Here is a 26,682-nt window from a genome sequence, read left to right on the forward strand (position 1 = left end):
GCTGGGCACGTGGTCCTCCAGTGCCAGCCTATGAGAGGACCCATGGGGCCACTCAGTGACGGGGGACCTGGGATATGGTCCCTGCACATGAGAGCTGCTGCATCTCCAGGTGCTAACAGGGAACTACCACCCCTCCCACCTCTCGGGAGGGCTGGGCTGGACTTGGTCTGTGAGAGACCTGTAAACCCTCTCACCTCCCTGGGCCCTCCTCCCTCAGGCCTCCTCCTCACACAGGCCCTTCTCCCCAGGACCACTGGAACCCCTCTGAAGGCAGCCAATGAGATGAGGCTATAATTTAAAAATACATTTATTTAGTGTTTCCATTTGTTTCTGTTCTGTTACACAAGGCCATTAAATAAATACATTCTCCAAGTCACTCGAGTACACACCTACTCGCTATACAGATGAGGTAGAGAAATCAACAGGCTCACACAAGACTTCTCTCGTGTGTGAATGCCCCTCTCCTCCCGCCCGCCTGGACCTGGCCCAACCAAGCTCGGAGTCACGTCTGTGCACGCTGAGCAGAGAGCAGGTGGCCGGGACCCGCCTGGCCCTCAGCATGGCTCTGCTCCTGCGGCCCTGGGGGGGTCGGGGGATCTGGACCCCGCCACAGAACATGTTTTCTTTTAGAGATCCTCTGCTGCACAGAGAGAAGCATGTTAATGAGAGGCTCCGTCAGCGGGAGTTGTTTCTTTGCTTAGCAAGACATTCTGATATATATTTATGTATAAACAAACCAGCCAGCAGACGTTTTCAATCTGCCTTGTTTAAAAAAATACTTTTCTTAATATTTATGACATAGAGCTAAATGTGGTATTTGATTAAAAAAAGATCCTTCCTCTGACTTGCCGCCTTTCCAGACCCAGTAGTGACCGAGCTACAGTCTTGTCATAGAAGCATGGCCAGCTCTGCCTGCTCCAGGCCCCAGCAGGTGGGAATGCTTGGGGACAACTGGGACGCACCCCAGCCTATCCTCACCCTCTCCAGCCAGGCGTGAAGGAGACCGAGGGGCAGACCCACATCATCCACTGTCCCCTCCCAGGGGACATGCCTTGGCTGCACCACTCTGTCAGCATGCAGTTATTCATGGGGATGTTCTCTGAACCACAGGAGAATAAACTTTACTATTTACACTATAAAACAGGGACAAAGAGACCCACATCCACATAAATAGGTTTTCTTTTAAAAACAAAGTCCCCAGGGTTCCTGAAGCCCCTCCCGGACTCCGAGGAATCCCTTCACTCAGTAGTTCCCGTGTCCACGCTGCCACCCGGCTCTGTGCTTGCCCAAACCCCAGCGCACACCCTCGGAGCACAGTCGTAGAGCTCAGCAGGATGGGCCCAGGGCTGGAGGCCCCACCAACATGGGAAGTAGAGCTCCACACCTAGGAAGGGCACAGGGCAGAGGCCACACCCCAGCCAACCACTGACCACACCAACACAGTGTGCCTGAGCACACACACCACACACATGCACAGACACGCTTACGCACATGCATGCACGCACACACGTATGCTCACACATGCACACACAAGCACAGACACCACACATGCACAAACATGTGCACACGGTCACACACATACATGCATCCATGTACGTACATGCACACCCATGCACAGATGTGCTCACATTCTCATGAACACATGCAGATACATACACGTGCTCACACACAAGCATGCACGTGCACTTATGCATACACACATCACATACTCGCACACATGTACACTCATGCATGCACACAAACATGCTCATGCACACACACCACACACTCATGCATGCATACACACATGCACACATGTGTGCACACACCCTCAAACCAAATCAGGTCAGTGCTGGCCATCCTTTTCCCTTCCCTGCAAAATCAACAGCATGGCCAAGGAGAACAGCCTTCCATTTGCCATATCCTAACCTAGACTCTCTCCACCCATGTCTGTCCCCACCCTGCCTCCCCCACAGTGACAGAGAGCAAGCTGTGCCTTCCTCATGAAATGAACCTCCAAGGGGCTGGCCCTGCCCCTCTGCCCATGCCCACCTCTGGAGGAGAACAGGCCACCTTCTGCCACCCCCAGCCCCAGAATCTGCACTGAGGAGGCCAGAGCGTGGAGCCATGTGCCTGCAGGGTGCAGAGCAGGGCCCGTCCACTTCCCAGGCCAGCCTTGCTACGGGTAGCCGACCTGGACCATGGGACCTGGCTTCCAGAAATCCTGAGGGTGGTGGCCAGACACAGCCTGCTTTACTTCTTCAAAAACAACGACAGCATGTCTCTCTGGATTTAGTGGTTTCAAACGACAAAGCAGATCAGGCGAACGGTTTAGGAGGGGCCATGGAGGGGAGGGAGAAAGGGGTCCCTCCGGGGCAGGCTCTGCTGAGAGGGGGAGGAGCCACAGCCTGGGAGACTGCAGGGATGGAGAAAATAATAATTATATATTAGTTAAATAAAAATAACTTAAAAGTCACTGATATCACTCCAAAGAGAAGTACTCGATGTCAGAGGGGGCCGGCAGTATACCCCCTGCACCTGCTCTCTCTCCTAGTGGTTTGACTCTCTAAGCCAGTGCTGGTGCAGGGCAGGCCACAGGCAGCTCACACAGAGGCCGTGTGGCCACGAAGGTGTGCCCGCTGCTCCTCAGAGGGCACCCAGCGCAGGAGGGGCACCTGGTGACTTAGGGGGACACGGCTTGGAAAGCATCTGTGCAAAGCTCTCAGGTCATGGGGAGGGACAAACAGAGGGGACGCAGAGGTCAGACTGGGCCTTTGAGACGGGGAGACGAAAGGGCGGAGATGGCCAACCCAGCCAACCCCCTGGCCTCTGGCCCTGCCTTGTCACCAAGTATACTGGGGGCGCCCAGGTCAAGGACTCAGCCCCTGCAGGTCTAGACCCCTCACATGGCACACACCACCTGTACCCCTGCAGCAGCCTGGCCAGGCCCAGGGGCTCAGCCCTTGCAGGTGTAGACCTCCTCGCGCTGGGTACACTGCCTGCACTCCACATAGCAGCACCAGCGCACCTGGCACTGGCAAGGCCGGGTCACCACCCGACTCTGTGTGTTGTGACCACGCCCGCAGCAGATGCTCTCGCAGTTCTTCTCACGGTGGCACCTGCGGCCGGCAGTGCCTGGGGAGAAGCGGCCGGCCAGGCAGAAGCTGGGTGAGTCGTCCAGGTGCACTAGCTCCGGTGTGCGGGGCAGTGGGTCGCCGCCACCCGTCCCTGTGGCGCGGCCCCGCGGTGGTGAGAGGGCGCCGGCCTCGCCGGTGGCCTCATTGGTGGTGCTGCCCACCTTGAGTGCTGTCTCGTACTTGTGCTTCAGGCGCTTGCCCACCTCGTGGAAAGGCGCCAGCTGCCGCCAGCACGTCCGCACGGTGCAGGAGCCTGACACGCCGTGGCACTTGCATGTGGTCTCCACCCCGGCCTTGATCACCTGGGAGGGAGGTGGGCATGAGGGCCACTCTGAGCAGACTGGAGACCAGTCCCCAAGCGCCACCCTCAGAGGGGCTGGAACTGCCATTCACCCCAGGGTCAGACCTCATGGCCCCCCAGACCCAGGCCCAGGCAAAGGGGGTCAGCACTGCTCATCACCCAGGCTCCCTGGCACCCACGCTGTCCCTCCCTCTCCAAGCCATGGACCGCCCAGGACAGAAACCCCATAGCCAGCACCACACCTTCAGAGTGGCCACCGCAGCACCCTGGACCCACCTCCTGCACCATCATGGCCCTGCCTTCCCATCCCTGCATCCCAGGCTGCCCTCTGCAAGGCAGGGCACACCTCCCCACTAGCCCCCCCTGTCAGCAACCCCCCAGGACCACACAGTCTGTCCTCAGCAGTCTGCTCCTTGAAAAAGTAAGGACAAGCAAGTTAGCTTGCCTAGTGGACAGAACTGGCCACTAGAGTCTACGTTTGAGCTGACCATGCCCCTGTCTGAGCATAGGGATCAGATGCTACTGCATGGGCAGGCACTGTCCCCCACCCTGCTAAGAGTAACCTGGGAAGTGGGAGAAAGCCTCCAGAGAGGTCCAGATGGGAGGGGGTTGCACCCACCCCACACATGCAGGCAGGAGCAGGCATGGCCCAGCACCAACACTCCGCTTGCGATCTGGGAAGCTGCCTAAGACCCAGGCTGGGCCCTTCCCCTCCCAGGACTTGGGTCCAACCTGCAAAGCCGTGGAGTCAGCCCAGCTGTCCCACGGGGCCTCCTGCCTGACTTCCCACACTGGGGTCCCTAGAGGGACACGGGGAAGAAGAACGGCAGGGGAAGGGGAGGTCCCTCTCCCAGTGGGCCCCAAGCCAGGCCTGAACTCCCACACTGCCCCCAGGGAGAGTCGGCTCAAGGGGGATTAAGAAACATAGCTGCCCTCCAGCCAGGCAACAGAAGAGTCACATTTAATGATACTTTGCTGAGAAACCCGGACAAATTTAATTAAAACGAGGCTTACCCAGGACCAGTGGAGCTAATGGAGCACTTTCATATTCTGACTTTTCATTAATAGCTTACAAAAGGGCGAGTGCAGAGGAAAAGAAAGGGCCTCCCATGGGGGATTTAATCAGCCTGCACCCCTCCCCAGAGGGTGGAAGGAGAGGCAGAGCTCCTGTGGAAAAGGGGGAAATTGATTCTTTAATAAGCCCACACCTCAGAACTCTGGCTTCTCAATAAAGAGGGGCTCAGAGTGAGGCTGGCATTAATTACCTCACGCCCCCCTCCAGCCCCCGGGCTGGGGCTCCACATCCCAAGGGCTGCCCAGCACGCACGCAGACCCCCCTCCCAGCCCCTGACTATCCCACAGCTCAGGCTGAGCCTCGGGAGGCGTCTGACTGTCCAGGATGTGCAGGGACTAAGAGGGTGGGGTGTTCTGTCCACAGTGAAGGGGGCGGGACCTGATGCCTCCTCCAGTGGCGTGGAGCCAAGGGGCTGGCGGGTGGGTAGAGAGCGGCTGCGGAGCCAGGTCCCCCCAGGCCCAGCCACGCCTGCAGCCAGCAGCTCCCGGAAGGGCCCAGCAAGAGAGCTTTTCACCTCGAGTCTTTTGTTTCAAGTTTCCTCGGAACAGTCCTGGCCACAGACAGGGCCCCTGAGGTAGAAGCAGCCTCCCCAGCTTGAGCCAGCCATACCCCCAGCTTTTCCCCGGGACCCCTGGACTACACATTTACCCGTTTGCTGTCCACCTAGGTCCCTGGTGACAGGACCAACCACCCCTCAGCCCTGGCAAGTAGGGCCCAGTCCATTGTCCTCCTGGTTAGATGGTGCCCAGCAGGGAGACCCTCCCTGTGGCCTTGACCACCCAGGACCCACCTGCCTACTCCCCAGCCAGCAGCAAGTAGGCCTTCTGGTTCCACCCAACCATGGGAGACCATGGGGCACCCCTCCATGGAGCTTCCCACCATGACAGCTAGTATCCCTGCCCATCCGGTAAGTAATGAGCCTTATAAGCAGAAGGACTGGAGGCCCTCGCTGTCACCAGTGGCTGGAACAGAGCCCCAGAGGCAGCTGACTTCACCTCCTCCCAGCCCTCTCCCCCACCAATGCCCCTCCCTCAGCCCCTGCACCCCAGCCCTTAAACACATATGCACCCTGCCCGCCCCTCTGCACTTTGCCGCCCTGCTCCCCAACGCACGCCACCTGCAACCCCACGCCCACCCCATGCCCTGCCCTGTGCCCTGTGCGCCCCCCACCCTGCACCGTTTCCCACTCCGCACCCCACCCCGCTTGCCTTCACACCCACGAGGTTGTTGTGGAAATCCACACGGGCTCGCAGATCCTTGCTAGACCGCCGACCCAGGAACTCCTTGACGAACTTGCTGCTGTACTTGAGATTGTCCCCGCAGCCACCCCACTGCCAGGCCTCTCGGTTCTCCAAGTCAGGGGCCTCGTCACAAGTGCAGCGCTCCATGCGGCCTGCACTGCACGCCTTGGCCAGTGCATGCGTCAGGCCAGCAGAGGAGATGGCGTAAAGGAAGGCTGTCTCCTTGAAGCCTGGGGTGGTGGGGGCAGGGGCAGGTCAGCAGGCCACAGCGGCCCCCGTCTCCCTCGGGTGCAGCCCAATCATGGCCTTCCCAGGCACACATTCCATATAGAGCAGGGTCTGCGGGAAGCATCCTTCCTGGTGTTTCCACGCAGGGAGGGGCATACCTGCCTGGGCTGCCACGTGCACCTGGGGGCAGGCGGTGCTCCCCTGTGCCCCAGACATAGGACTGGTCAGGGGCAGGAGAGAGCCCAGAGAGTACTGGGCCACAGGTGTGCCCAGCAATCAGAGACCCTATCCATCTGGGTCTCCAACCTACTAGACTGGCCAGGGCCCTCTGTGAGCCTCGCCATGCCCTGGGCCTCAGGTCCCTAGTTTTTTTTGTTTGTTTGATTTTGTTTTTAACATCTTCATTGGAGTATAATTGCTCTACAATGGTGTGTCAGTTTCTGCTGTATAACACAGTGAATCAGCTATACGTATACATATATCCCCATATCTCCTCCCTCTTGCGTCTCCCTCCCTCCCACCCTCCCTATCCCACCCCTCTAGGTGGACACAAAGCACCGAGCTGATCTCCCTGTGCTATGCGGCTGCTTCCCACTAGCTATCGGTTTTACATTTGGTAGTGTATGTATGTCCATGCCACTCTCTCACTTCGTCCCAGCTTCCCCTTCCCCCGTGTCCCCTAGTTTTTAAAACAAGGCTGTTGAGAGACTCAGATGAGAGTCCCCCTCGGCACCCTCATGCAGAAGGAGACACAAGAGAGGAGGCTCCGTGCTCAGGGCTGGGGCACCAGCTGGACCCCTGCTCCTGTGCCCAGGCACTGGGCCTCAGCCACTGCCATGTGGCAAGAGCCATCAGAGCCGCCTCAGGCCCTGTCACAGCTGCCCACATGCGCCTTGTGCCACCAGCAACTGTTCCATGCAGGTGTGAGAAGGGACCGGGCATGGGGGAGAGGGCAGGAGGAAGGGGAAGGGGGGAGCAGGGGGGTCAGATCCCACCCACCGCCCAGTCACGTGGAACTCAGCTGAGGTGATGCACTAGGGGCGCACACCAGGGCTAGGAGGTCCTGCCTCCCTGCTCCGGCCCGGTGTCCCAGCACACTCACCTCGCTTGAGCAGGCTGGCCCGGTAGCGACCCTCCAAGGTACAGTTCCAGCGCTCAAACCGGAACTGGTACTGGCACTCGAGAGCACTCATGCTGACCGCTTCCACCAGCGTCTCAGCCACACCGGGGTCCCGGCGGCACATGCGCCGCTGCTTGCGCTCCAGCTTCAGCCGGTCGCAGGCCTTGTAGTGTGCCTGGGCAGCTGCTTCCGGCTCCAGGGTCAGCGGGAGGATGGTCAGGGGCTCACTGCCCGTCAGCCTGGGCACAGAGAGGCCAGAGTGAGCCCTGCCCCAGAGGCAGAAGGTGGGCGCTGGGCGAGGGCTGCAGATGCTGGGGCAGCAGAAGAACCTGCTCGGCCGGAAAGCATGGTGGCAACTGGACAGGAGCCCCAGTGGGCCCACCTGGGGGGCAGGGGGGAAGCAGGCCCAGGGACAGGTACAGAAAGGCCACAGAGAACCTGGCAGGGGAGGGGTGGTTCGAAGGCCGTGGGACCCTTGCCCACCAGGCATCCTCTCTACACCCGCTTGCCCCCATATCCATTCACGCCCTGCCCTGCCAACTGCTTGTGGACCCCTGCCTGGCCCCCTGAATGCCCTGGGTTCTCACACTGGCTGCCCAGTGAGCATACCTCAGGTACCCACATGGATGCTGACCCCTCCCCAACAAGTCCCTTCAGGGAGTCACACCCCAGCTGACACCAGCCTCACTGCCCAGGTCTGATGACAGGGGAAGGAACACACAGCTAGAAACTCATACACACACACCTGGGAAGACTGCCCAGCCCAGGGTATTGGCCAAGGGCAGACAACCAAGGCAGGGAGCGGGCACAGTTGCCTCAGGCCACATGAGACGTACATCTACCATACCCTCCCCGACCCACTCCCATGTCTGCTTACCCAGCTCGCTCTAGGACCCCCACCGTCTGCCATCCCCAGCTAGGGGTGCCCCCCACGGCCCTGTGGTCCCTTGAGGATGGCCCTGGCTCACTCCCTGTCCTCCTGCAGCCTGTGCAGACGGCCCCCATGGTTCCAATGGGGTCTCCTGGAATATGTGCACCAGAAGGGGCCTCCCAGCCCAGGACCCAGGTGCCACCCAGGAAGTGGGATCCTGGTTCTTATGCATCTCCACCTCTCCTCTTGGCTGAGCCGAGGCCCTGGCCTGCGTCCGTCTTCCTCTGTCTGGCCTGCCTGCCCCAACTCCTTACCACCTGCTCCATCCAGGGACTGACTGGCTCTGGCCTTCTGCCTGCTCTGTGCTCAGAACCACGGGCCTCAGTGTCCCCAGACAGACAACTGCACATCTGGGCTCCAGGAATGTCCAAGCCCAGCCCCACCCAGACCTTCAGCCCTCGGGAGGGAGAGGTGCCCACCTGGACGTGAATGGGGCTCAGAGCCCACCACTAGAGCATCTTTAGAAACAAGCCCCAGCCCCCACCTCTCCCCTCAGCCAACCCCAGGAACTAGGGGTATCAGGAGTCCACATATACTGGAGCCCCACACCGTGCCCCATCCCCTTTCTTGCTGTCCTTCCAAAGCCCCCTCAGGGGTACGGTGGCCACTGGGCTGACAAGGAGAGCTGCAGCTTTCTGCAGGGGAAGGGATGTGGGCAGGGCCTTCTAGAACCCCACCCTCTAACAGACTCCAGCAGTAATGCTGCAGGTTGAGGTTCCCCTGGGGACAACCTGGGGTACCACATTTTGTAGCTACATGCACACCCTCCAGCATGCCCTGCCCTGCCTAGTGGAGAGGGGAGTCGCTGCATCCACCCTGGTAAGGGTGGGGCCCGTGCAAAGCAGAATCAGCCCTACCCTGAGGCCTCTGGACCCCGGTCCCTGAAGGAGTTGCCCCTGTCTCACCCTCGCTGATCAGCTCCCTGAGAACAGCAAAGCAGGGTGCTGAGGCCCGGGAACCAGGCTGACAGGAGGCCCAGGCAGCACTGGGCAAGGAGGCCACCAGAACACCAGAGCAGACTGGTCAGGCCTAGGGGTGCAGAGCTGAAAAGGACCACGGCCCCCGACCTCTGCACACTTAGGTGCAGCATGAGTGAGGCCATGGTGGGCACCCTGAGAAGACCCACCCCAGGCCTTGGCCCTGCTCTCCACAGTGCTCAGAGCTAGTGTACCAGTGAGCTGTGGGAGAGCAGAGGTGGCAACTGCTCCCAACCCTGAGACCAAGGGTGTGGGTGAGCAGAGCCAACAGAGGCGTCCCTGCCAGCTCAAGTCTGTGCAGACATTGCTGAAGGACCCATGCCCCTCTCCGTAAGCAACACGCTGAATCAGGAGGCCCCTGGGTGTGCAGTGGGAGGCCAGCGTGGGTGCTGGCTAGCGGAGAAGCTCCAAAGGTCCCTGAGACACGGACAGATCCTTTGTGGGCCACTGAGCAGTGGGGATGCAGAGGCAGTAAGACCTTCGGGGAGAAGACACATGAGCTTGGAGCTGGGACGATGCATTGGAGGGGTAGCAGCACGTGCCAGCCCCAGTTACCTGCACCCCTTATCTAGCGTTAGGACTTCATGCCTCAGGACATGGGGATGTGGCAGAGGCTGACGTCAGGGGGCAGTTTTGTGGACTTCCAGGCCCCTGCCTGAGGACAGCTGCTGCGCTGGGGCAGGGAGCAGGCAGGGGCCCAAGGACCCTGGGCTGGAGGCCGGAAGAGCCACACTCCTCACACAAAGACAGCTCACACAGTGGAGACTTGTCCCCAGACAGGAATGTCAACAGCTGTGCCCAGAACTGCGTGCCACATGGCTGAAGCACTGTAGCCTCCAACCAGCACATCCCCCAGGCAGGATTCAGATTAACCAAGCTCCCACCGCTGCCAAAACATTCCGGCATCCAAGAAGACCCCTACTGTAAGGCCATCCTGGGGAGACCTGGGGCCGGGCTGGAAAGGGACGAGGAAAGGGAGACAAATGGCAGGTGATGCTGCCTTCCAGTCTTCCAGGAGGCATTGGGGGTGCCTGTGTCCAAATTCTGCACATGGGCACTGAGAACAGGGCCCCCCCCCAACCCGGTGCCAGCCTGTGTCCACACTGCACATGAGCAGCTAACTCAGGGGTCCCCCACACCCAGGGCCAGCCCACATAGCTATAGGTAGTTTCACTCCCGCCTGGCCTCAGCATGTCCATCAGGGTATCAGAGGCAGCTCCATAAACACAGCCACAGGCAAGCTGACACTTTCCTGAGGCCAGGTGGGGTCTACATCTGTTCTGGGCAGAAGGATGTGGAGGAAGGGTCAGCTCAAGTCCAGGAATGGCCATCTGAAAAATCGTGTGGCCACATGGCTGAGGCCTGAGGCCCAAGGGCCAGGCCTTTCCCCTGAGCCATCACCCAGCTCCCATGGTAGGCATGAGGCTGAAACCCAAGAGGGCAGCACTGCTCTACCCCCCAGCGTCCCTCATCCCAAGGTGGCACGTCCCCACCTCTCTTTTATGGGGGCCCAGCTGCCCAGGCCCCCTTAACAGTCAGCGTGGACTCAGTGCAGCCAGCCTGTGAGCTTATGGCCTGGAGTGCAGCGACAGAGGACAAACCCTCACGGAGGTGCCGGGGTGAGACGATGCATGGGGTACAGGGAAGAGGGTGGCCGTCAGGTGGGTCCGGGCTCAGTGGAGAAGGTCCCAGGGACAAGAGGCAGAAACGACAACACAAAGAGGAACCCACAGAAGTACTGGAGGAAAGATGAGAGGTTCATAAAACATTCTTAGAGTCAGGAAGGCTCTTGTCAGAGTGACTCAGAATCCAAAATGCCTTGAAAATTTAATAAATTAGACTATCTAAATGTACAAGAATCTCTGCACAGCAAAAAGTAGCATAGAATCCAAAGACCAACAGACAAAGATCAGAGGAAATGCTGCAATTCAGATCCCAGGCCAGGGACCACGCTTCTTTGCTTGTGTGTGGGCATGTGCATGTGGGCACTTGTGCATGTGTTGCATGTACATATGTGGACACAGGTGTATCTTTTCCTCTAGATCAATAACAAAGGAATCAACTGTTAATTGGATACAGGATATGAACATACAGTTCAAGGGAAGGGAATATAGCTGGCTGTTAAAAACTTATTTGCATTTCACTCAAAAAAATGCAAAATAAAACTATATTGATAGGTTATTTTTCATTCATCAGAGGAGTACAAATCAATGTCTGATAGGATTATTGTCAAGGACACAGGGAAGGAGGTGTTCCTCCTTGGCTGGAATTCTGGACTGACATATCTATAAAAATTCACCCACCAATTCTCTCTCTAGAAATACAGACTACAGATATGTTATCTTAAAACATATAAGCAAAAAAAAAAAAATTTAATGTCAGCAAGAAAAAACGTACAAGCGTATGTCACTCACATGTTACCCAATGCAATGCTGTCATGCAAAAACACTGGAAGCACTGTTTGTTATTCAAAAAGACTGGATATCGGCTGAATAAATGGGATCCATCCACTCCAGTATTCAGCAGGCCTCAGAAAAGCCGCAGCCCACCTGCTGTGTACACTCAGTGCAAGGCACAGGCCTACCCCTGCAGAGTACCTGCGTGCACACCCGTGGGTGCACGGGGCAACCCAGGATAAAGGCGGCCTGGGGCAGAGGAAACACGTTCTTCTCCCTACGGCGTGTGAGCCACTCACACGTTGTCCCATGCACATGTGGCCCATTCAAAATGACAAAGTTCAACATACAGCCAGTGGTATGGAGAAGCCCCCTACAGGCTCTCAGCCCTGTATGCCAGCCTGGAGCAATGGGCCTCTGCCCACACAGCCTATCTCCAGGGGCTGCACCTTCCAGCCCAGAAAGCGCCCAGGCCACCTGGCACAGCACAGACCCTCCAACCGCCCAGCTGCCCACACAAGTGCACCTGCCACTGTGTTCAACACAGCTGCCCCTCCCTCTCCATGGGCATCTGGTCTGAGACAGGCGGGTCGATGGGCACATAAGCCTGCCCGGGAAGCCCATGGAGGACATGAGTCCAGGTTGGCTACCCTTGCTCCACCTGGCTGTCCTCTCCCAGCGCTGGACCCATTTCCTGGGAAGAAACGAGATCTAAATGTTGGTCTGGCACTTTACAACACTCAGGTGTCTTCAAAAGATATAATACACACATGGAAGTGAGCAGCACAGCTGGGAAACACAGCTCTCACCCAGCTCAAGAAGCAGCCTTGTGCCCAGGCACTCTCAACTCCCACCGCTAATGTCATAAACAACCTCCTAAACATCCTCCAAAAGCTTCCCCACCTTGCTGTGCACATCCAGATCTCCATCCAGCTGACACCAACATCTGCCCATGAAGTTTGGTGGGGCCAGCATCCCTCCCTCAGGATCCCAAAGGTTCCATCTCCTCGCTGCTCTGTGATGTCACAGCAGCCTCACATGTGGCTCATTTCCAGGCTCCACCCTGGGATTCCGTCAGGAGCTCCTTCCAACAGATTCCAAGGGCACATGTTGGCTCTGCATTTGCACACACATGACAGGGTTTGCTGGGGTGGTCATGACTGCTCTGTGCAATTTTTTATATAAATTTATTTATATATTTTTGGCTGCATTGGGTCTTCTTTGCAGTGTGTGGGCTTTCTCTAGTTGCGGTGAGCGGGGCTACTCTTTGTTGCAGTGCACGGGTTTCTCATTTTGATGGCTTCTCTTGTTGCAGAGCACGGGCTCTAGGCGTGTGGGCTCAGTAGTTGTGGCGCACGGGCTTAGTTGCTCTGCAGCATGTGGGATCTTCCCGGACCAGGGATCGAACCCGTGTCCCCTGCATTGGCAGGCAGATGCTTAACCACTGCGCCACCAGGGAAGTCCCCTGTGTGTGCAATTTTGAATCTCTCCATTGGTGAGAACAGCGTCTCTCTCCATTTACTCAGAATTCCTTCCTGCCTCTCTCTGAAGTCTTACACGTTCCCTCACTGAAGTCTGAAGTCTTACAGCCTCCCACAGGGCTGCCCTGTATTAGAGTCAGTCTGTGTTCCAGAGTGATAGTGTATAAAAATAAAATAACTTTATAAAGTCAGTCTTCCCTCTGTTGCTGACCTACAAAAGTTCAACTGACCCAATGCTGATTTAGTATTTGGTGACCTTGCTATGTATTATAATTCATCTCTGATGATTTTCAGATGTTCTGTGTACAATCATGCAGTCTGCAGAGACACCAGTCTATTTTCTTACTAAGCGGTTCTTCCTGCCTTCCTACACTGGCTAGGGCCATCAGCATAATCGTGCAGAATCTGCCCGCTACCCTCTGGGACCCAGCCTACTGACCCCCAGCTCCACAGCCACCAGCCAGCACAGAGCTGTCCAGTGCCCTTGCCAGCATGTGTGGCCATGAAGTGAAGGAGAGAATTGTGGGCACCCCCACCAGAAAGTGGGGACCCTCATCCTTGCTCATCTCTGCTACCCAGACCCACCCCTCCAGACGCAAGGGCGCCCTAAAGACTGGCACTACAAGGCCAGAGACCAGGAGTCAATGCACTCACAGAGCCAGAATGTGATTGCTACATGAGACAAACGACTCCCATCATGCTTGAGGGTCTGTTAAGACAATTGGCATCACCCAGATTTAGACAAGGGTGACGACAGGCATTCCTGTCTGACTCTTGGTCTTAAAAGGGAAGCTTTTGCCATCTCACCGTTAAGCATGAGGTTTGCTGTGTGTTTTTCTGGACACCCTGTATCAAGTTAAAGAAGTTCCCTTCTGCTTTTAGTTTGCTATGAATGTTGTTAAAATCACAAATGGATGTTGAACTTTATCAAATGTCATCCCTGCATCTTTTGATGTGTGATTTTTCTCCTTTAATCTGCTAAATTGAGGAATTTTACTAATTGATTTTTCTAATGTTAGACATTAAGCATTCCTGGAATAAACCCAGTTGGCCATGATAGGTTTTATCCTTTCTCTGTATTGCTGATGTAACTTGATGATGTTTTGTCTAGGATGTTTGCATCCGTGCTTGTAATATTCTTCTCCCATGCTCTTCCTGCTGAGTTTCAGTGCCTTAGCAAGAGTTTTGTTTTGTTTTTTTTTAATTTCCTAGAAGAGTTGTGTCAGATTAGAATTGTGTCTTCTTGACTGTTTGGTGGAACTTGCCATGAAGCCATGCAGGCTGACCTTTTCTTGGTGGAAAGATTTCCTTTCTGATCCAATTTTTCTTTTTTTTAGAACACCTTTATATATTAAGATATAATTCACTTACCATAAAATTTGCCCATTTAAAGTATATAATTCAGCGTTTTGTAGTATATTTGCAGATATGTGCAAACACCACCACAATTTTAGGATATTTTCATCACTTCAAAAAGAAACTACAGGGGCTTCCCTGGTGGCGCAGTGGTTGAGAGTCTGCCTGCCAATGCAGGGGACGCGGGTTCGAGCCCTGGTCTGGGAAGATTCCACATGCCACGGAGCGGCTGGGCCCGTGAGCCACAATTGCTGAGCCTGCGCGTCTGGAGCCTGTGCTCCGCAACAAGAGAGGCCGCGATAGTGAGAGCCCCGCGCACCGTGATGAAGAGTGGCCCCCGCTTGCCGCAGCTAGAGAAAGCCCCCGCACAGAAACGAAGACCCAACACAGCCATGAATAGATAAATAAATAAATAAATAAATAATTAATTAAAAAAAAAAAGAAACTACATAGTGTACTCTTTAGCTATTACCTCCCTATTCCCCTCCCCCAACTCCTGGCAACCACTAATCTACCTTCTGCCTCTGTGGATCTGCCTGATCTGGACATTTCCTACAAAAGGAATCAAACAACGTGTGGCCTCTTCTGACTGGCTTCTTTCACTTAGCACAATGTTTTCAAGGTCCCTCGATGTGGTAGCATGTAATAATATCCCATTGTATGGATATACCACATTCTATTTTTCTACTCCTCAGGTGATGGACGTTTGAGCTATTCACTCTTTTATTTATTTTATTTATTTATTTTTTGGCCGCGTCCTGCGGCATGAGGGATCTTAGTTCTCTGACCAGGGATGGAACCCGTACCCTTGGCATTGGGAGTGCAGAGTCTTAACCACTGGACTGCCAGGGAAGTCCCTGAGTTGTTCACTCTTCAGCTATTGTTCATAATGCCACTATGACCACTCATGTACACATTTTTTTGTGAACATATGTTTTCATTTCTCATGGGTATATACCCAGGAGTGGAACTGCTAGGTCATAGAGGAATTCCCTATTTAATTGTTTGAGGAACTGTCAGATTGTTTGCCACAGTGGCTATACCACTTTACATTCTCAATGCCCCAATTTCTTTGCTTACTATAGTACTAGTCAATATTTCTATACCTTGAATCTGTTTCTGTTACTTTTTTGGTTTTCTCCATTTCCTCTGAATTTGCAGATTTATCAGCATGGAACTGTTCATTACATTCCCTTGTTTTTCTTTGCAGAATCTGTGCCGATGTTGCCCGTAGCTGGACACTAGCACTCTAAGCCGCCTCTTCACTGGGTTAGTCTCCTCAGATGTTTCTAAGACCTTCCCAGAGAGGGATCAGTTCATCTCTAACGCACGTTTTTTTGTTGATTTCTGCACTACTTCTACTTTCTTTCGGTTTACCTTACTCCTCTTCCTCACTTTTGTGATGGACACTTGTTGAGTGCTTCCAAGTGTCTCTCCACTTCTAAAATATGCATTTAAGCTACCACTGTGGCTGCTTCAGTCTCTCCGAAACTGCAGCCTCAGGACACCAGACTGAGCCTGACACAGCCCCAGGTCACTGACTAAAACAGTCATAGCTCAGATCACTGTGCTGAGTCTGAGTCTCTCTCTACTCTCATTTCCCTCTTTACCTTATGGCCCATTGAGCTGGTGTGTTCTCTCTCCATCCTCTTATGTTCTCTATCCTTACATCGTGTGTCTCTCACCCAGAGCCTATAATTAGACTCAGGACCTGACCACAACCCCAGTCACCTCAGCCTTATGCCTGGAACATTTCATCCACTGGGGTCCTGGGGTCTCAGTTTATCCTTTCTGCTGGCCATGCCTCTTCTTTTTCTTTTCTCCTCTCCTGCCTTCTTTTGAGTTATTTTCATTATTCTGCTTTTCCTTTTGTTAATTTGAAGTCATATATTTCCATTATTTTTATGGTTACCCTCAAAATTACAACATGAGTCTATAAGTTACCCATGTTCAATGTTGGTCAATACCACCCCCTTCTCGGTAATATGAGGCCTGAGAACACAACCTTGCTAACTCCCTGGAATTATATGCTGTTGTGTATTTTAGTTCTACATTTAGGACCCAACAGGAAGTTGTTCAATGTTCCCTTATCCCCTCCTTCCCTGTGACCTTCTCTTTGCTGTTCACTCCTTTTTGTGTCTGGAACACAGCAGGGCCATTTCCCATGCCTAAGCTGCGGCGTCAACATTTCCTTCAGAGCAACTCTCAATTTGTCTGAAAATGTCTTTATTTCACCCTCATTTTACAGTAATCTTCACCGAGCGTAGAGTTCTTGGCTGGCACTTATTTTCTTTTCATGCACCAAGTGGATGGTCCCACCACCTCCTGGCTTTGCTCTCAGTTCTGAACTTAGCTGTCAGCCTGACAATCCTTGGAAGGTAATCTGTATTTTGTTTTTTGGGATTGCTTTGGTGTTTTGCAGTTGCAATCTGTCATGTTCTGGCATGAACATTTTTTTTTTTTTTTCTGCTTAGAAAGACACTGGGCCTCTTGAATCTTCTTGATTGTTCTGATCAGTTTCAGAAAATTCTCAGCCATTCTCTCCATATATCACCCCATCAGTTCCTCTTCTCTTCTACCTCTGGGCCTCTGGTGAAGCATGTGGGACCTCCTCACTGTGTCCCCAGGTTTCTCACCCTCTCTGCTTTCCATGTATCTGCCTTCCCATGCCACACTCTGTGTAATTTCTCTTGACCCATCTTACAGTTTGCTAATTCTCATCAACTGTTTATAATCTGCTTTCAAATCAGTCTACTACTTAAAATTTTTCCCAGTTCTATTTGGTTTTTCCAAACTTGCTGGGTCAGTTTTTGTGGCTTCTCATTCCTTACAGATATCCCAAGCTTATCTTGCTCCTGAAAGCACAGTGAGAGTTGTTTTATTCAGTGTGGGATGCTCTGTTTACTGGTCTGCTGCCATCATTTCTGCAAGTCCTTGGCTGCATTTCCTTGCACACCAAGTTATCTCTGACCATATGCTGGTCGCCGTATTTGAGAAACTGTTTGCAGGAATAATCTGAAGCACAGGATAAAGATCCCCAAAATTCACAGCCACCTGGAACCTCAGAATGTGCCTTCTTTGGAATAAGGGTCTTTGCAGAAGTAATCAAGGTAAGGATCTTGTGACCAGATCATCCTGGATTAGGTCTCACATTGCTGAGGGCTCACCCCCCTGACGAGCTCTGCAGAGAGCACACTCCAGCCCTGGGGCAGCAGGAAAGAACCTAGGACAGACAGAGCCAAGTCTGGGGAGGCCCAACCCCCTCTGTGGACCAGGCCTGAGGCTGTCATGCCTGACTGCTTGGGGACTACTAGCGCAGCCCCTCTGAGCACCCGGCCAGAGGTGCTCACATCCTCACATCTGCCCCAAGGACAGCCAGGTAGCAGGACGGGCATTGTCGGAAGAGGGTGGGTGCAGGTTTGGCCCACGCTGGCACTGGAGCCATCCTTGTCCCACATCACTCAGCCCCTAGAACACCTCACCCCTTCCCACTCACAGTTGGGGTAGGGGACAGATTTCGATTGCCCTTCCTCCTGCCTACAGGCCCAGCCACCCCAAGGGCCACCCTGCCCGCAAACCCAGCTCCCCGGGCATGGGGAGCTGAGACCCTGGGCTGGGCGGAAGGAGAAGAGGCTGGAGTTCCAGAAGCCACAGCGCCCTGCCAAGGAAACCTCAGCCCCACCAGACGGCGTTTAATTTCTGTGTGAATCAAACTCAAAACAAATTCCAGTGCTGAGAACTGGTTCTGAGATTAACCCTCCATCCTCCCGTGGCCTGCAGCCTCCCACCCAAGCAGGCGGGTGTGGGGTGGGCACAGATGCCACCAGAGCCTGGGGCTCCCCAAGAGCTCCACCATCACTTGGTGTCCTGCCATGCCAAGGAGGAGGTGAGGGCCAAGGGATGGGGATGAGCAGGAGAGGAGGGCAGCTCCCTGTGTACAGGTCACACTGTGGCAGAGACCTTGTGTCTATGACAGCTGTCGCCTCCATCAGCTGTGAGAACTGCCAGGCCCCGACTTCCCCACCCCATGGGGCCCGAAGATTCCCGGGCACGAAGAGCTCTTGGTCAGTCCGCAGATCCGTCACTGTCCAGGAGACTGCCTAGCGAAGGCCTGGCCACCCTGGGGGTCAGCTGGCAGACAGGACTCAGCAAACTCTGCTACACTGGGACCCACAGCACTGCCCACCAGGCCTGGTGTCCACAAGCCTAACAGAAAGGTCCTCGCCCACACTTGGCCCCTGAAGCGAGCAGAACTCGTGGGACCCCCAGACTCTGAGGGCCACCAGCCAACTGCCCCCTTTCGAGCAGGACGATGGAGCCCAGATTGGACAGCGGCATGCCAAAAGCCCCCAGGAAGGTGGCTGAGGCTGCATGGGGCCCCCAGATTCACTGACTGCCGCAAGGAGAAGACGGGCTGCAGTGGCTTCATGGAGGAACCACGGTGACCAGGCCACCTCTGTGCCCTGGTCACCACACCCCCAGGCCTCAGAGATGGCTGTGGACCCACGACGGGGCTGCCACAAAGGACAGGCAAGATGCAGGGCAGGTGCTCGGAGAGCCACCGGACCCCACCACCACTGCCGCCACTACCAGCATCACCTTGATAGCTGGTTTCCTTCCTGGAGCTGGCCTCCCAGGGGCCTAGCGCCATGCCAGACACAGACGGGGGACACTGGGACAGCCTCAATCAACACCCCACCCTGGGGTGGCCTGAGGCAGCCACTGCTGCTCCCTCTGTCCAAGAGGGAGCCAGGTCTGGTGTGCTCTGGTCTGGGAGCCCCTGGCAGCTTCCACTCTCGGGCCAGACCACTTCCCTGGCCACGTCTACCTCAGGTATCGCTAAGAAAAACAAACGCAGCTTGAGGCTTGCCTTTTTCCATTCCCTCGTCCGGCTGCCGGTCTCGAGGTGCAGGGCCTGCCAGCTGGGCGGCCGGGTTTCCTCCTGTGGCTAGGGGCACCAGGCCAGCCAGGGACCTCACTGGGAGGAGCAGGGGAGCATGGCGGGCCGTGCCCGCAGGTCACAGAGCCAGATGGCCAGCACACCACCCAGGTTGACACTGTCCAGAGTGGGGCTGCCCTCCTCTGGAGACCCTGGCCCAGCCCACAGATGTCTGTTAATGATTCGCCCCTGCAGGAAAACAGGCTGGTCATCATCCAGCCCATGCTACCAAGCCCCACTCCAGAGGCCTGCTCAGACCTGCTACGCACCATGGGCGGCCACCTGCTCCCACCTCCCCGACCCTCGCTCAGTGGGGTCCTCAGCCCCCGCCTCCCACCTGCCCCCTGGGAGCTCCAGCGGAGCCCTCTGCCCTCAGCACGGCACCCACAGCAAAAATGCCCGCAAAGCCTCTGTCCAACATCCAGGCCCCATTGTCTTGTGTCTGCTGCACCTGGCCCACCATCCGTGCACTGGAAGGTGTAATGGCCCAGCCAGCAAGTGTGGGTACAGCGTGGTGGAGGTCAGGGCCAGGGGTGAGCAGGGGTCTGGGCCACCTGGTGAACGAGCACCTCAGACCCCACACCAGGCTCCTGGGTGCAGAGCCAGGAAGCGGAGGGGAGACAGGGTCCATCACAGGCCTCGGAAGAGCCAGCCCAGCGCAGTTTGGAGGAGACATCACAAGGGAACCTCCTGGCTTCCCCAGAGGTGAGCTACAGGTAAGGAGCGATACTTCTGGGCTATGCTCTGGCTTCCTGGAAGAGGCAACAGCTGAGGCAGACCCAGGAGGATGGGCAGGCCCATGAGGACGGTGGCCCTGTTCCCCACCCACCAGAGGCTGACCTTCAAGCAGAGACCTGGCCTCACCCACTTCCCAGACAACTGCGCCTCCTCTGAAACCTCCTGCAGTCTGCTGAGCCAGGGTGGGCACTGCAGGGGCACCCCCACCTCTGGGACAATACACAAAGGGAGCCGGGTGCCCCCCCAGGCTGGGATTAAGGGGGCTGAGTGCTGGCCCTGCTGACAGGTGTCATTTTTCTACAGCCAGGAAAGCCAAGCCAGGCCCCTTATCAGCTCATCGCTCCTCCCCGAATTCAGGGCCCACAGCCCCCCGGGAGGAATCGTGTGTGTGCATTCTTTTCCAGGAGAAAAAATACCCACACACTTCTATTGTCCTCTATATCACAAGGCCCCTGGGGTGGGTGGTGGGCGCCACCCTCAGTCTGGGGCCACCCTGGGAGCCTGGGCAGGATCATGCTAGTGCCCATGGCTCTGGAGTCAGGTCCTGGACCACAGTGGCAAGGACGGGGGTGAGATTAGGCCAGCTGTCCTCCCGTCCAGACGGCCGCCGGCTGTGGCAGAACATCTGCTCACACAGCTGAGGGGAGCCAGATGGCGGCGGCTTCCTCCTCACCTCAGACCCCACCAAGAGGCCGCCGGACTCCACGGCCTGTGTGCACGAGATTCCCAGCCCAGAGGCCCAGTCCTGGCCTGATGCTCCCACCTGCCTCTATCTGGTCTCTGTATTAGGGGGCCAGGGCAGGGCCCCCCCAGGAGCCTATGGAAGGGGACAATAGGCCAGGCAGGGGCCAACGGTTTGGGAGTCCACAGCCCCCCCAGAGAAGACTGGCCAGGAGAAGGGGGGGAGGCAGGAGGGACTCTGGAGACGAGAGATGCAAGGGGCAGTGAGCTCCCCAAGGGATCCCCTCTGCCTCCCCCGCCTGCTCTTTCCAACTGCCTCCCCATGTCTGCCCTGGACCCATAGGCTGGGAACCTGGAACACCTCGGTCCCTCTGCTGGCGACAGAGGTCCTGGACCATGAGTCCAGGAAGAATCCCCTCTCCTTTGCAGGCAGGAAGCCCAGGCCCCTCCACACACCAGCCCTCTACCCTCTCCTGTCCCTGGAGCTCCCTCCCCTGACCTGAAGCCCTCCCCACATCCCCAGGCACCTTCCCTCAGCCTGCTGCCCCGCCCTGCATCCCTCGTCCGTCACCTGCTGTTCTGAGGTCTCACCCGTAGGGCTTCCAAGGGGCCCCAGCAATCTCCCTGCCAGCCCCTCAGCTGCCCTGGACACTGTGGATAGGGCCCCGTCGCCTGGGCCCGCCCCCACCTCGGCTGCCAGTGCAGGCCTACCCTCTCCCGACCCTCTGAAGCACACTGCTCTCCAGGGCCTCTCCCTTGAACACCAGATCTGAGGCCTTGCAGGACTGTTTCGGGCATGTCTGTCCGGAGGTGGGTCTCCATGGGTAGCACCTGCCCTGTTGTCCAAACCCACGTGACTCCCCAAGCTCCTGCCTGCTTAGCTCGCAGCACCACCACCCCTGGCCGGGGAATCCCCTGGGACACCTCCCACTCTGTCAGCCCCTCCCTAGCCCCAGTGGACTCTGGGTCTCCCCAGCCTCTCTGTGAAAGGCTGACCTCCCCTACAGGTGAGCCCAAGCCCTCAGCCCCATACTCAAGCCCCCCAAGCCCCTGTCAGAGCTGTCTCATTCTCTCAGCAGGGCTCCATCTTATCCCTTGCCCACTCACAGGCTCACCGTAGAGCCTTGTCATTCTACCATTAGGCTCGCTCCTGCTGCCCAGGAAACCTTCCCTCCTTCTTTCTACTCTAGGGACCAGCTGGGAGCCCCTCCTCCAAGCAGCCAGCAGGCACGTGGCCACACAGGACCACCAGCTGAGCCCCAGGCTCAGTATTCAGAGAAGCAGAGGAGATGCCCTCACCTCCTGGCACTGGTCAGTCGACCCTCCCTGACCCGCACTCAGAGCCCACCCTCACCCCAATGACAGCAGCCCCTCTGGGGCAGACCTCGAGCACAGTGCCAGGGCCCTCAGCTAGCCCCAACCCCAGACCAGGCTCCAGCAAATGAACAGCCACCTGCACCCTGGCCCTCCCACACAGTCCACTGGGGGCCAAGCAGGGGGAAGATCTGTTGTGAAGACCCATGGGTGCAGCCCCTGTATGAAGGGGTGAGAGCATGCCAGCTCACAGGTCAAGAAAACAGGTTCTCCTCAGTCCAAGAATAGATCTAGAACATTTAAAGAGCTCTTACAACTCAACAGAAAGACAAACAACTGAGCCAAAAAGTAGGTAAAGAAACTGAATAGACATTTCCCCAAAATAAGACATTATAAATAGCCACTGTGCACATGAAAAGATGCTCAACATCACTAGTCATCAGGGAAATGCAAATCAAAACTACAATGAGATACCACCTCAAATCTACCAGGGTGGCCAGGATTTAAAAACAAACAAAAAAATATGTTTTCTTTAAAATCAGAGAATTAACAAGCATTGGCGAGGAGTGGAGAAATTGGAACCCTCGTGCATTACTGATGGGAATGTAAAATGATGCTGTGGAAAACAGTTTGGTGGCTTCTCAAAAAGTTAAACGTAGCATTACTATATGATCCGACAATTCTACTTCTAGGTATGTACCGAGAAAAACTGAAAACATACAGCCAAAAAAAAACTTGTACACCAATTTTCACAGGAGCATTATCCACAATAGCCAAAAGGTTGAAACTACCCAAGTGTCTATCAACAGATGAATAGGTGGAAGAAAACTGCCATATGTCCAGCTAGTCAAATATTATTTAGTCACAAAAAGGAATGATGTACTGACTCTTGCTACAAAGGTGAATAAATAGTGAAAACAGTATGCTCGGTGAAAAGAGCCAGACGCGAAAGGCCACATATGGTATGATTCCATTTATATGAAATGTCCAGAACAGGCAAATCCACAGAAACAGAAAGTGGATTAGTGGTTGCCAGGGGCTGGGGGAGGGGGGGACGGGATATGAGGTTTCTGGGGTGATGAAAATGTTCTGGAATTAGATAGCGGTGCTGGCTGCACAGCCTTGTGGATGTATTAAAAACCACTGAACTGTATACTTCAACTAAGTAAATTTACAGGATGTGAGTTACGTTTCAATAACAAAAAGGCCTTTGGCCCTAAGGCCAATTGCCCCCCCCCCCCCATTTGCAATGGTCCAGAGCACCTCAGCTGCCTTTCAAACTGGTTCCCAGCACCCGTCATGGGCTAGGGAAGCCCTTAGTGTCACGCCTGGTGCTGCCTCTTCCACGCAGGCCTCCAGGCTACTTGGACCAGAGAGTTGGGACGAGCCCAGACCTCGCAGCAGTGCCCCACTCCCCCACATCCCCCTGCAAATGTTTCCTGTATAATGTGGAGTGCTGAAGTCAACACCATGAAAGAGCCTCAGGGCTCACCATGCCCCTTCTTACTTCTCTAGAAGATTAATCACGTTGGAAGCCTCAGGCCTCCGCTGGCCTGTGCAGCCCCTGGATGCCTGTCTAGCAGTTTCCCCAGGGGCCTCTGCGGGGGGCTGGCTCAGCACAAACACGGGACCTCTAAGAAAAGGGCAGCGAGGTGCTGGGGAGCCCAGACCCTGCTCTGGCAAGCACAGATCCCCAAAATCCCCAGATCCAGCCCCTGGCTCCAGGCTCAGAGGAGCACAAGGGTGGCTTGCCCCAGGGCCTGGGGCATCCCTTCCTGAGCAGGTTTCAGCACACAAGGGCCACCCTTTAGCTCTATATTCTCACCTGAGGATAACGCCACGAGAGGAGCAAAGTATGGGAGAGCCCACCCAGATCTATGGGGTGGGGCAGGGGGCTGGTGGTTGGCAGCAGGGAGGGGTGTCCAAGTTTGTATCTCAAACTTGCCACAGGACCTTGGGACAGCCTCTTCCTGCTTAGAGCCAGGCTCCACTTCCTTCCAAGAGAGCATCAGGCCAGCTGTCTAGGCCCCCAGAGCACAGACATCTCTGTAGCCCCAGGAGAACCAGATGGAAACACCACCTGCTAATCACACCAAAAAGAACGGTCAGGCCAGGGAGGAAGAGAGGAGAGCCCCTTTCCCATGGCAGGCAGGTGACCTGGAGGGCCCTGCCTGGTGGCCAGAGGCTGAGCAGGACAGCAGGAGCAGGGCGGGTTGGGTTGCAGCCTGGGGGGGTGGGGGTGGGGGCGGGGCAGGGAGGGCTCCCACCACCCACGTGATCCTCCCCCAGGCCAGCCTCTCTGGGTTTCTGGGCTGTAACTGGAGCTGCCCTGCCTGTGAGCCTCTGTGCCAGGCAGAGCTTTCAGAGTGGGGGAAGGGAGAGGAGGGCTGGATCCCAGCTCCTTCCCCCTGTTCCCTCTGTACGTGGGGTGGGGAGGGAAGCCCCAGCACAAGGCACAGAGAGGCCCCCTGGCTCCAGCCCAGCCCTGCCTGGCCCTGCCTGCCTTGGGCCATCTCCTCCTCCCCCTCCCCTCTGGCTCCTGCCCCTTTACTAAGCCAGGAGAAAGGGCCCCAGACCCAGGCTCAGCCAGTCACTGCTAGCCAGAGGCTGGGCCTCCATGCCTGGTGCTATCCTGAGTGGACTCCAGCACCAGGTCCCTTACCTTCTCTGCCTGTGGGGTTGGCACAGAGCCTGCCATCCTCCAGGACCTCCGTCCACCAAGCTGAGTCTTGTCTCTCTTGTCTGGTGGCAGGGGGAGGGGGGAAGTGGGGTGTACCCCCAGCAGAGGCAGCAGAACTGCTTTCTATGCTACCCACGGGGCAGGACTTGGGAAGCCTCACTTGAGGGGGCCTTTGGGATTAAAGAGCAGGGCCAGAGGGCTAGCTGAAGAAGCCACAGGGGCTCCAAGCCCTCCTGACTTGCCACACAGCCACTGGCCACACTTCCCTGAAGGTACAAAGTGCAGAGAAAACATGGAGAAAAAGAGGGATGCTACAGGGGTTGGGATGGAGGGCGGGAGCCAGGACCCTGACCGCCACCCTGTGGGTCTGATCCTCCCAGAGAGAAAAGGCCAGCAGCAGGGAGACTCCAAGCAGAGCACAGCGTGGCGCAGACAGCCTAGGGTGTGTCTGAAGCTTGGTGAGCAGACCCATGGCTGAGTCCGGACAGCGAGAAAGCACAGCTGGCTGACAGGCCATCGTGACTCACCGTGGACCTGCAGCCAGACAGCCAGCCTCTGACCCTCCCTCTGCCCGAGAGGGTGAGGCAAAGGCTGCACAGATGGCATGCAGAGGCGTGCCAGCCTCTGCACAGCCTGAGCCCCAGGCAGGCCAAACCCACAGCCACAGCTCTGGCTGCGGGGTGGGATCTCCAGGGTAAGGAGACAGGGAGCTGACCCTGGAAGACAACCCAGGAAAAAAGAACAGGAGAAGGGGGAGGGGGGAGAAAAACACAAAGGGAAAGTTTCCCATGAAAATATTTTATTTTCTTTGAGAACAGGATACACCTGCAGGGCTTCTCGCCCAGTCGGCCTCTCCCCGCCCTGGCAGTGCCACATTTCTGGACCAACGGGGCCCTCTGCCGGCCAGGCCGCTGCGCGCCGGCGCCTGGTCCAGGGAAGAGGGAACAGGTGACGACGGGTGGAGGGCGGCAGCCCGGGAACGGCCGCAGGGCACGCAGGACAGGGACTGGGCAGGACGCGAGGGTGGCCTCGGCTCCAGGAGTGGCACGGGGTAAGGAGGCGGGGAGACTGGGGAGATCCGGAGGGCTGCCCACACGATGCCACCCAGACCCCGGTGTGCCCATCTGCAGAGTACAGCGAGGGTCCCCAAAGCTCGCCCGGCTGGACATCCCAGATCTGGGAGCGAGGAACGAGGAAGGGCAGGAAGGAACGTCGGAGAGAGACGAGCCCAAACCACACTAACTGCTGCTGCGGAGAAGCGCGCAGGGCAGCGACCCTGGAGGCGGCGGGAGGCAGCATTCACGGCTGGGCTGGGCCCTGCGCACCGGAGAGGTCCCACAGACGCGCTCCCGCGGGCCGGGGCCCGAGCGAACGTCAGAAGCAAAGCGCAAGAAAAATAAAATTCCTCCAGTCTGGAGTTTTTTTTTCCCTTTGGGGCTCAGAGCAAGGAACATCTGGATTTTGTACGTATTTTTTTGTTGTTGTTAAATTAACTTCTCGAGGAGAGAAAGGAGGGGGAAACTGCAAGGGGCGGGTGGGTGTGCAGGGGCCAGGGAGGCTCCAGACGTTTGGCAAGAAATCCTGGCCTAAGGGAGCCGATAACCAGAGCTTGGTCCCGGAGCTCCAGGGAGCCTCACGCACGGCCGCGGGCGCGGCCGCAGCGACTACGGCTCCGGGGTCACGGAGGACCGGGGCCTCACGCCAGCCCGTCGGGTACGCCGGCCCCTCTCCGTGCTCCGCGCCACGGGGACACCGACCGACTCGCGGACCCAGCGTCGCGGGCTCCGCAAACAAACAGCTCCAGGCAACCCGGGGGCCCTCGCTAGCCCGGGCACCGCGCCCCGCGCACCTGGGTCGCCCCCGCCCTCGCGCCCGCGCCGGCCTCGGGCCCGGCCCGCCCGCCCCGCCCGCCGGGCCGCCGAGGCACCTACCCGAAGTAGGCGGCCGAGGGGCGCAGCGCGGCGAGCAGCAGCGTCAGCGCGAAGGCCGCGGCCAGCCAGCGCGCCAGCAGGGGCCCATCCAGCATCTTGCCGCGCCGCGGCGGCTGACCATCGCGCTCCCGGCCCCGCGCTGGGCGCCCCGCGGCCGCCGCCCTCTTATAGCGCCCG

The 26,682-nt window shown here is 56.7% G+C and overlaps 1 protein-coding gene across 4 annotated transcripts; it reads right to left on the reverse strand.

Annotated features, from left to right (window-relative positions):
- Positions 1–291: 291 nt before the first annotated feature.
- WNT9A (Wnt family member 9A) lies at positions 292–26,682 on the reverse strand. 4 transcript variants are annotated; one of them, XM_059919691.1, is made up of 4 exons: positions 26,506–26,682; positions 7,064–7,320; positions 5,713–5,963; positions 292–3,418 (listed from the first exon to the last, which is right to left on the reverse strand). In XM_059919691.1, the coding sequence occupies exons 1-4, from the start codon at positions 26,598–26,600 to the stop codon at positions 2,936–2,938; spliced, it is 1,086 nt and encodes a 361-aa protein (XP_059775674.1). In that variant the 5' UTR covers positions 26,601–26,682; the 3' UTR covers positions 292–2,935. The 4 variants fall into 4 exon arrangements, with proteins under 4 accessions (XP_059775674.1, XP_059775672.1, XP_059775675.1 ...); XM_059919689.1 differs by having other exon boundaries at positions 5,701–5,963; XM_059919692.1 differs by lacking the exon at positions 26,506–26,682 and adding an exon at positions 23,720–23,776 and having other exon boundaries at positions 5,701–5,963.

This window comes from Balaenoptera ricei, chromosome 3 (genome assembly GCF_028023285.1).
Source record: "Balaenoptera ricei isolate mBalRic1 chromosome 3, mBalRic1.hap2, whole genome shotgun sequence".
Taxonomy (NCBI): domain Eukaryota; kingdom Metazoa; phylum Chordata; class Mammalia; order Artiodactyla; family Balaenopteridae; genus Balaenoptera; species Balaenoptera ricei.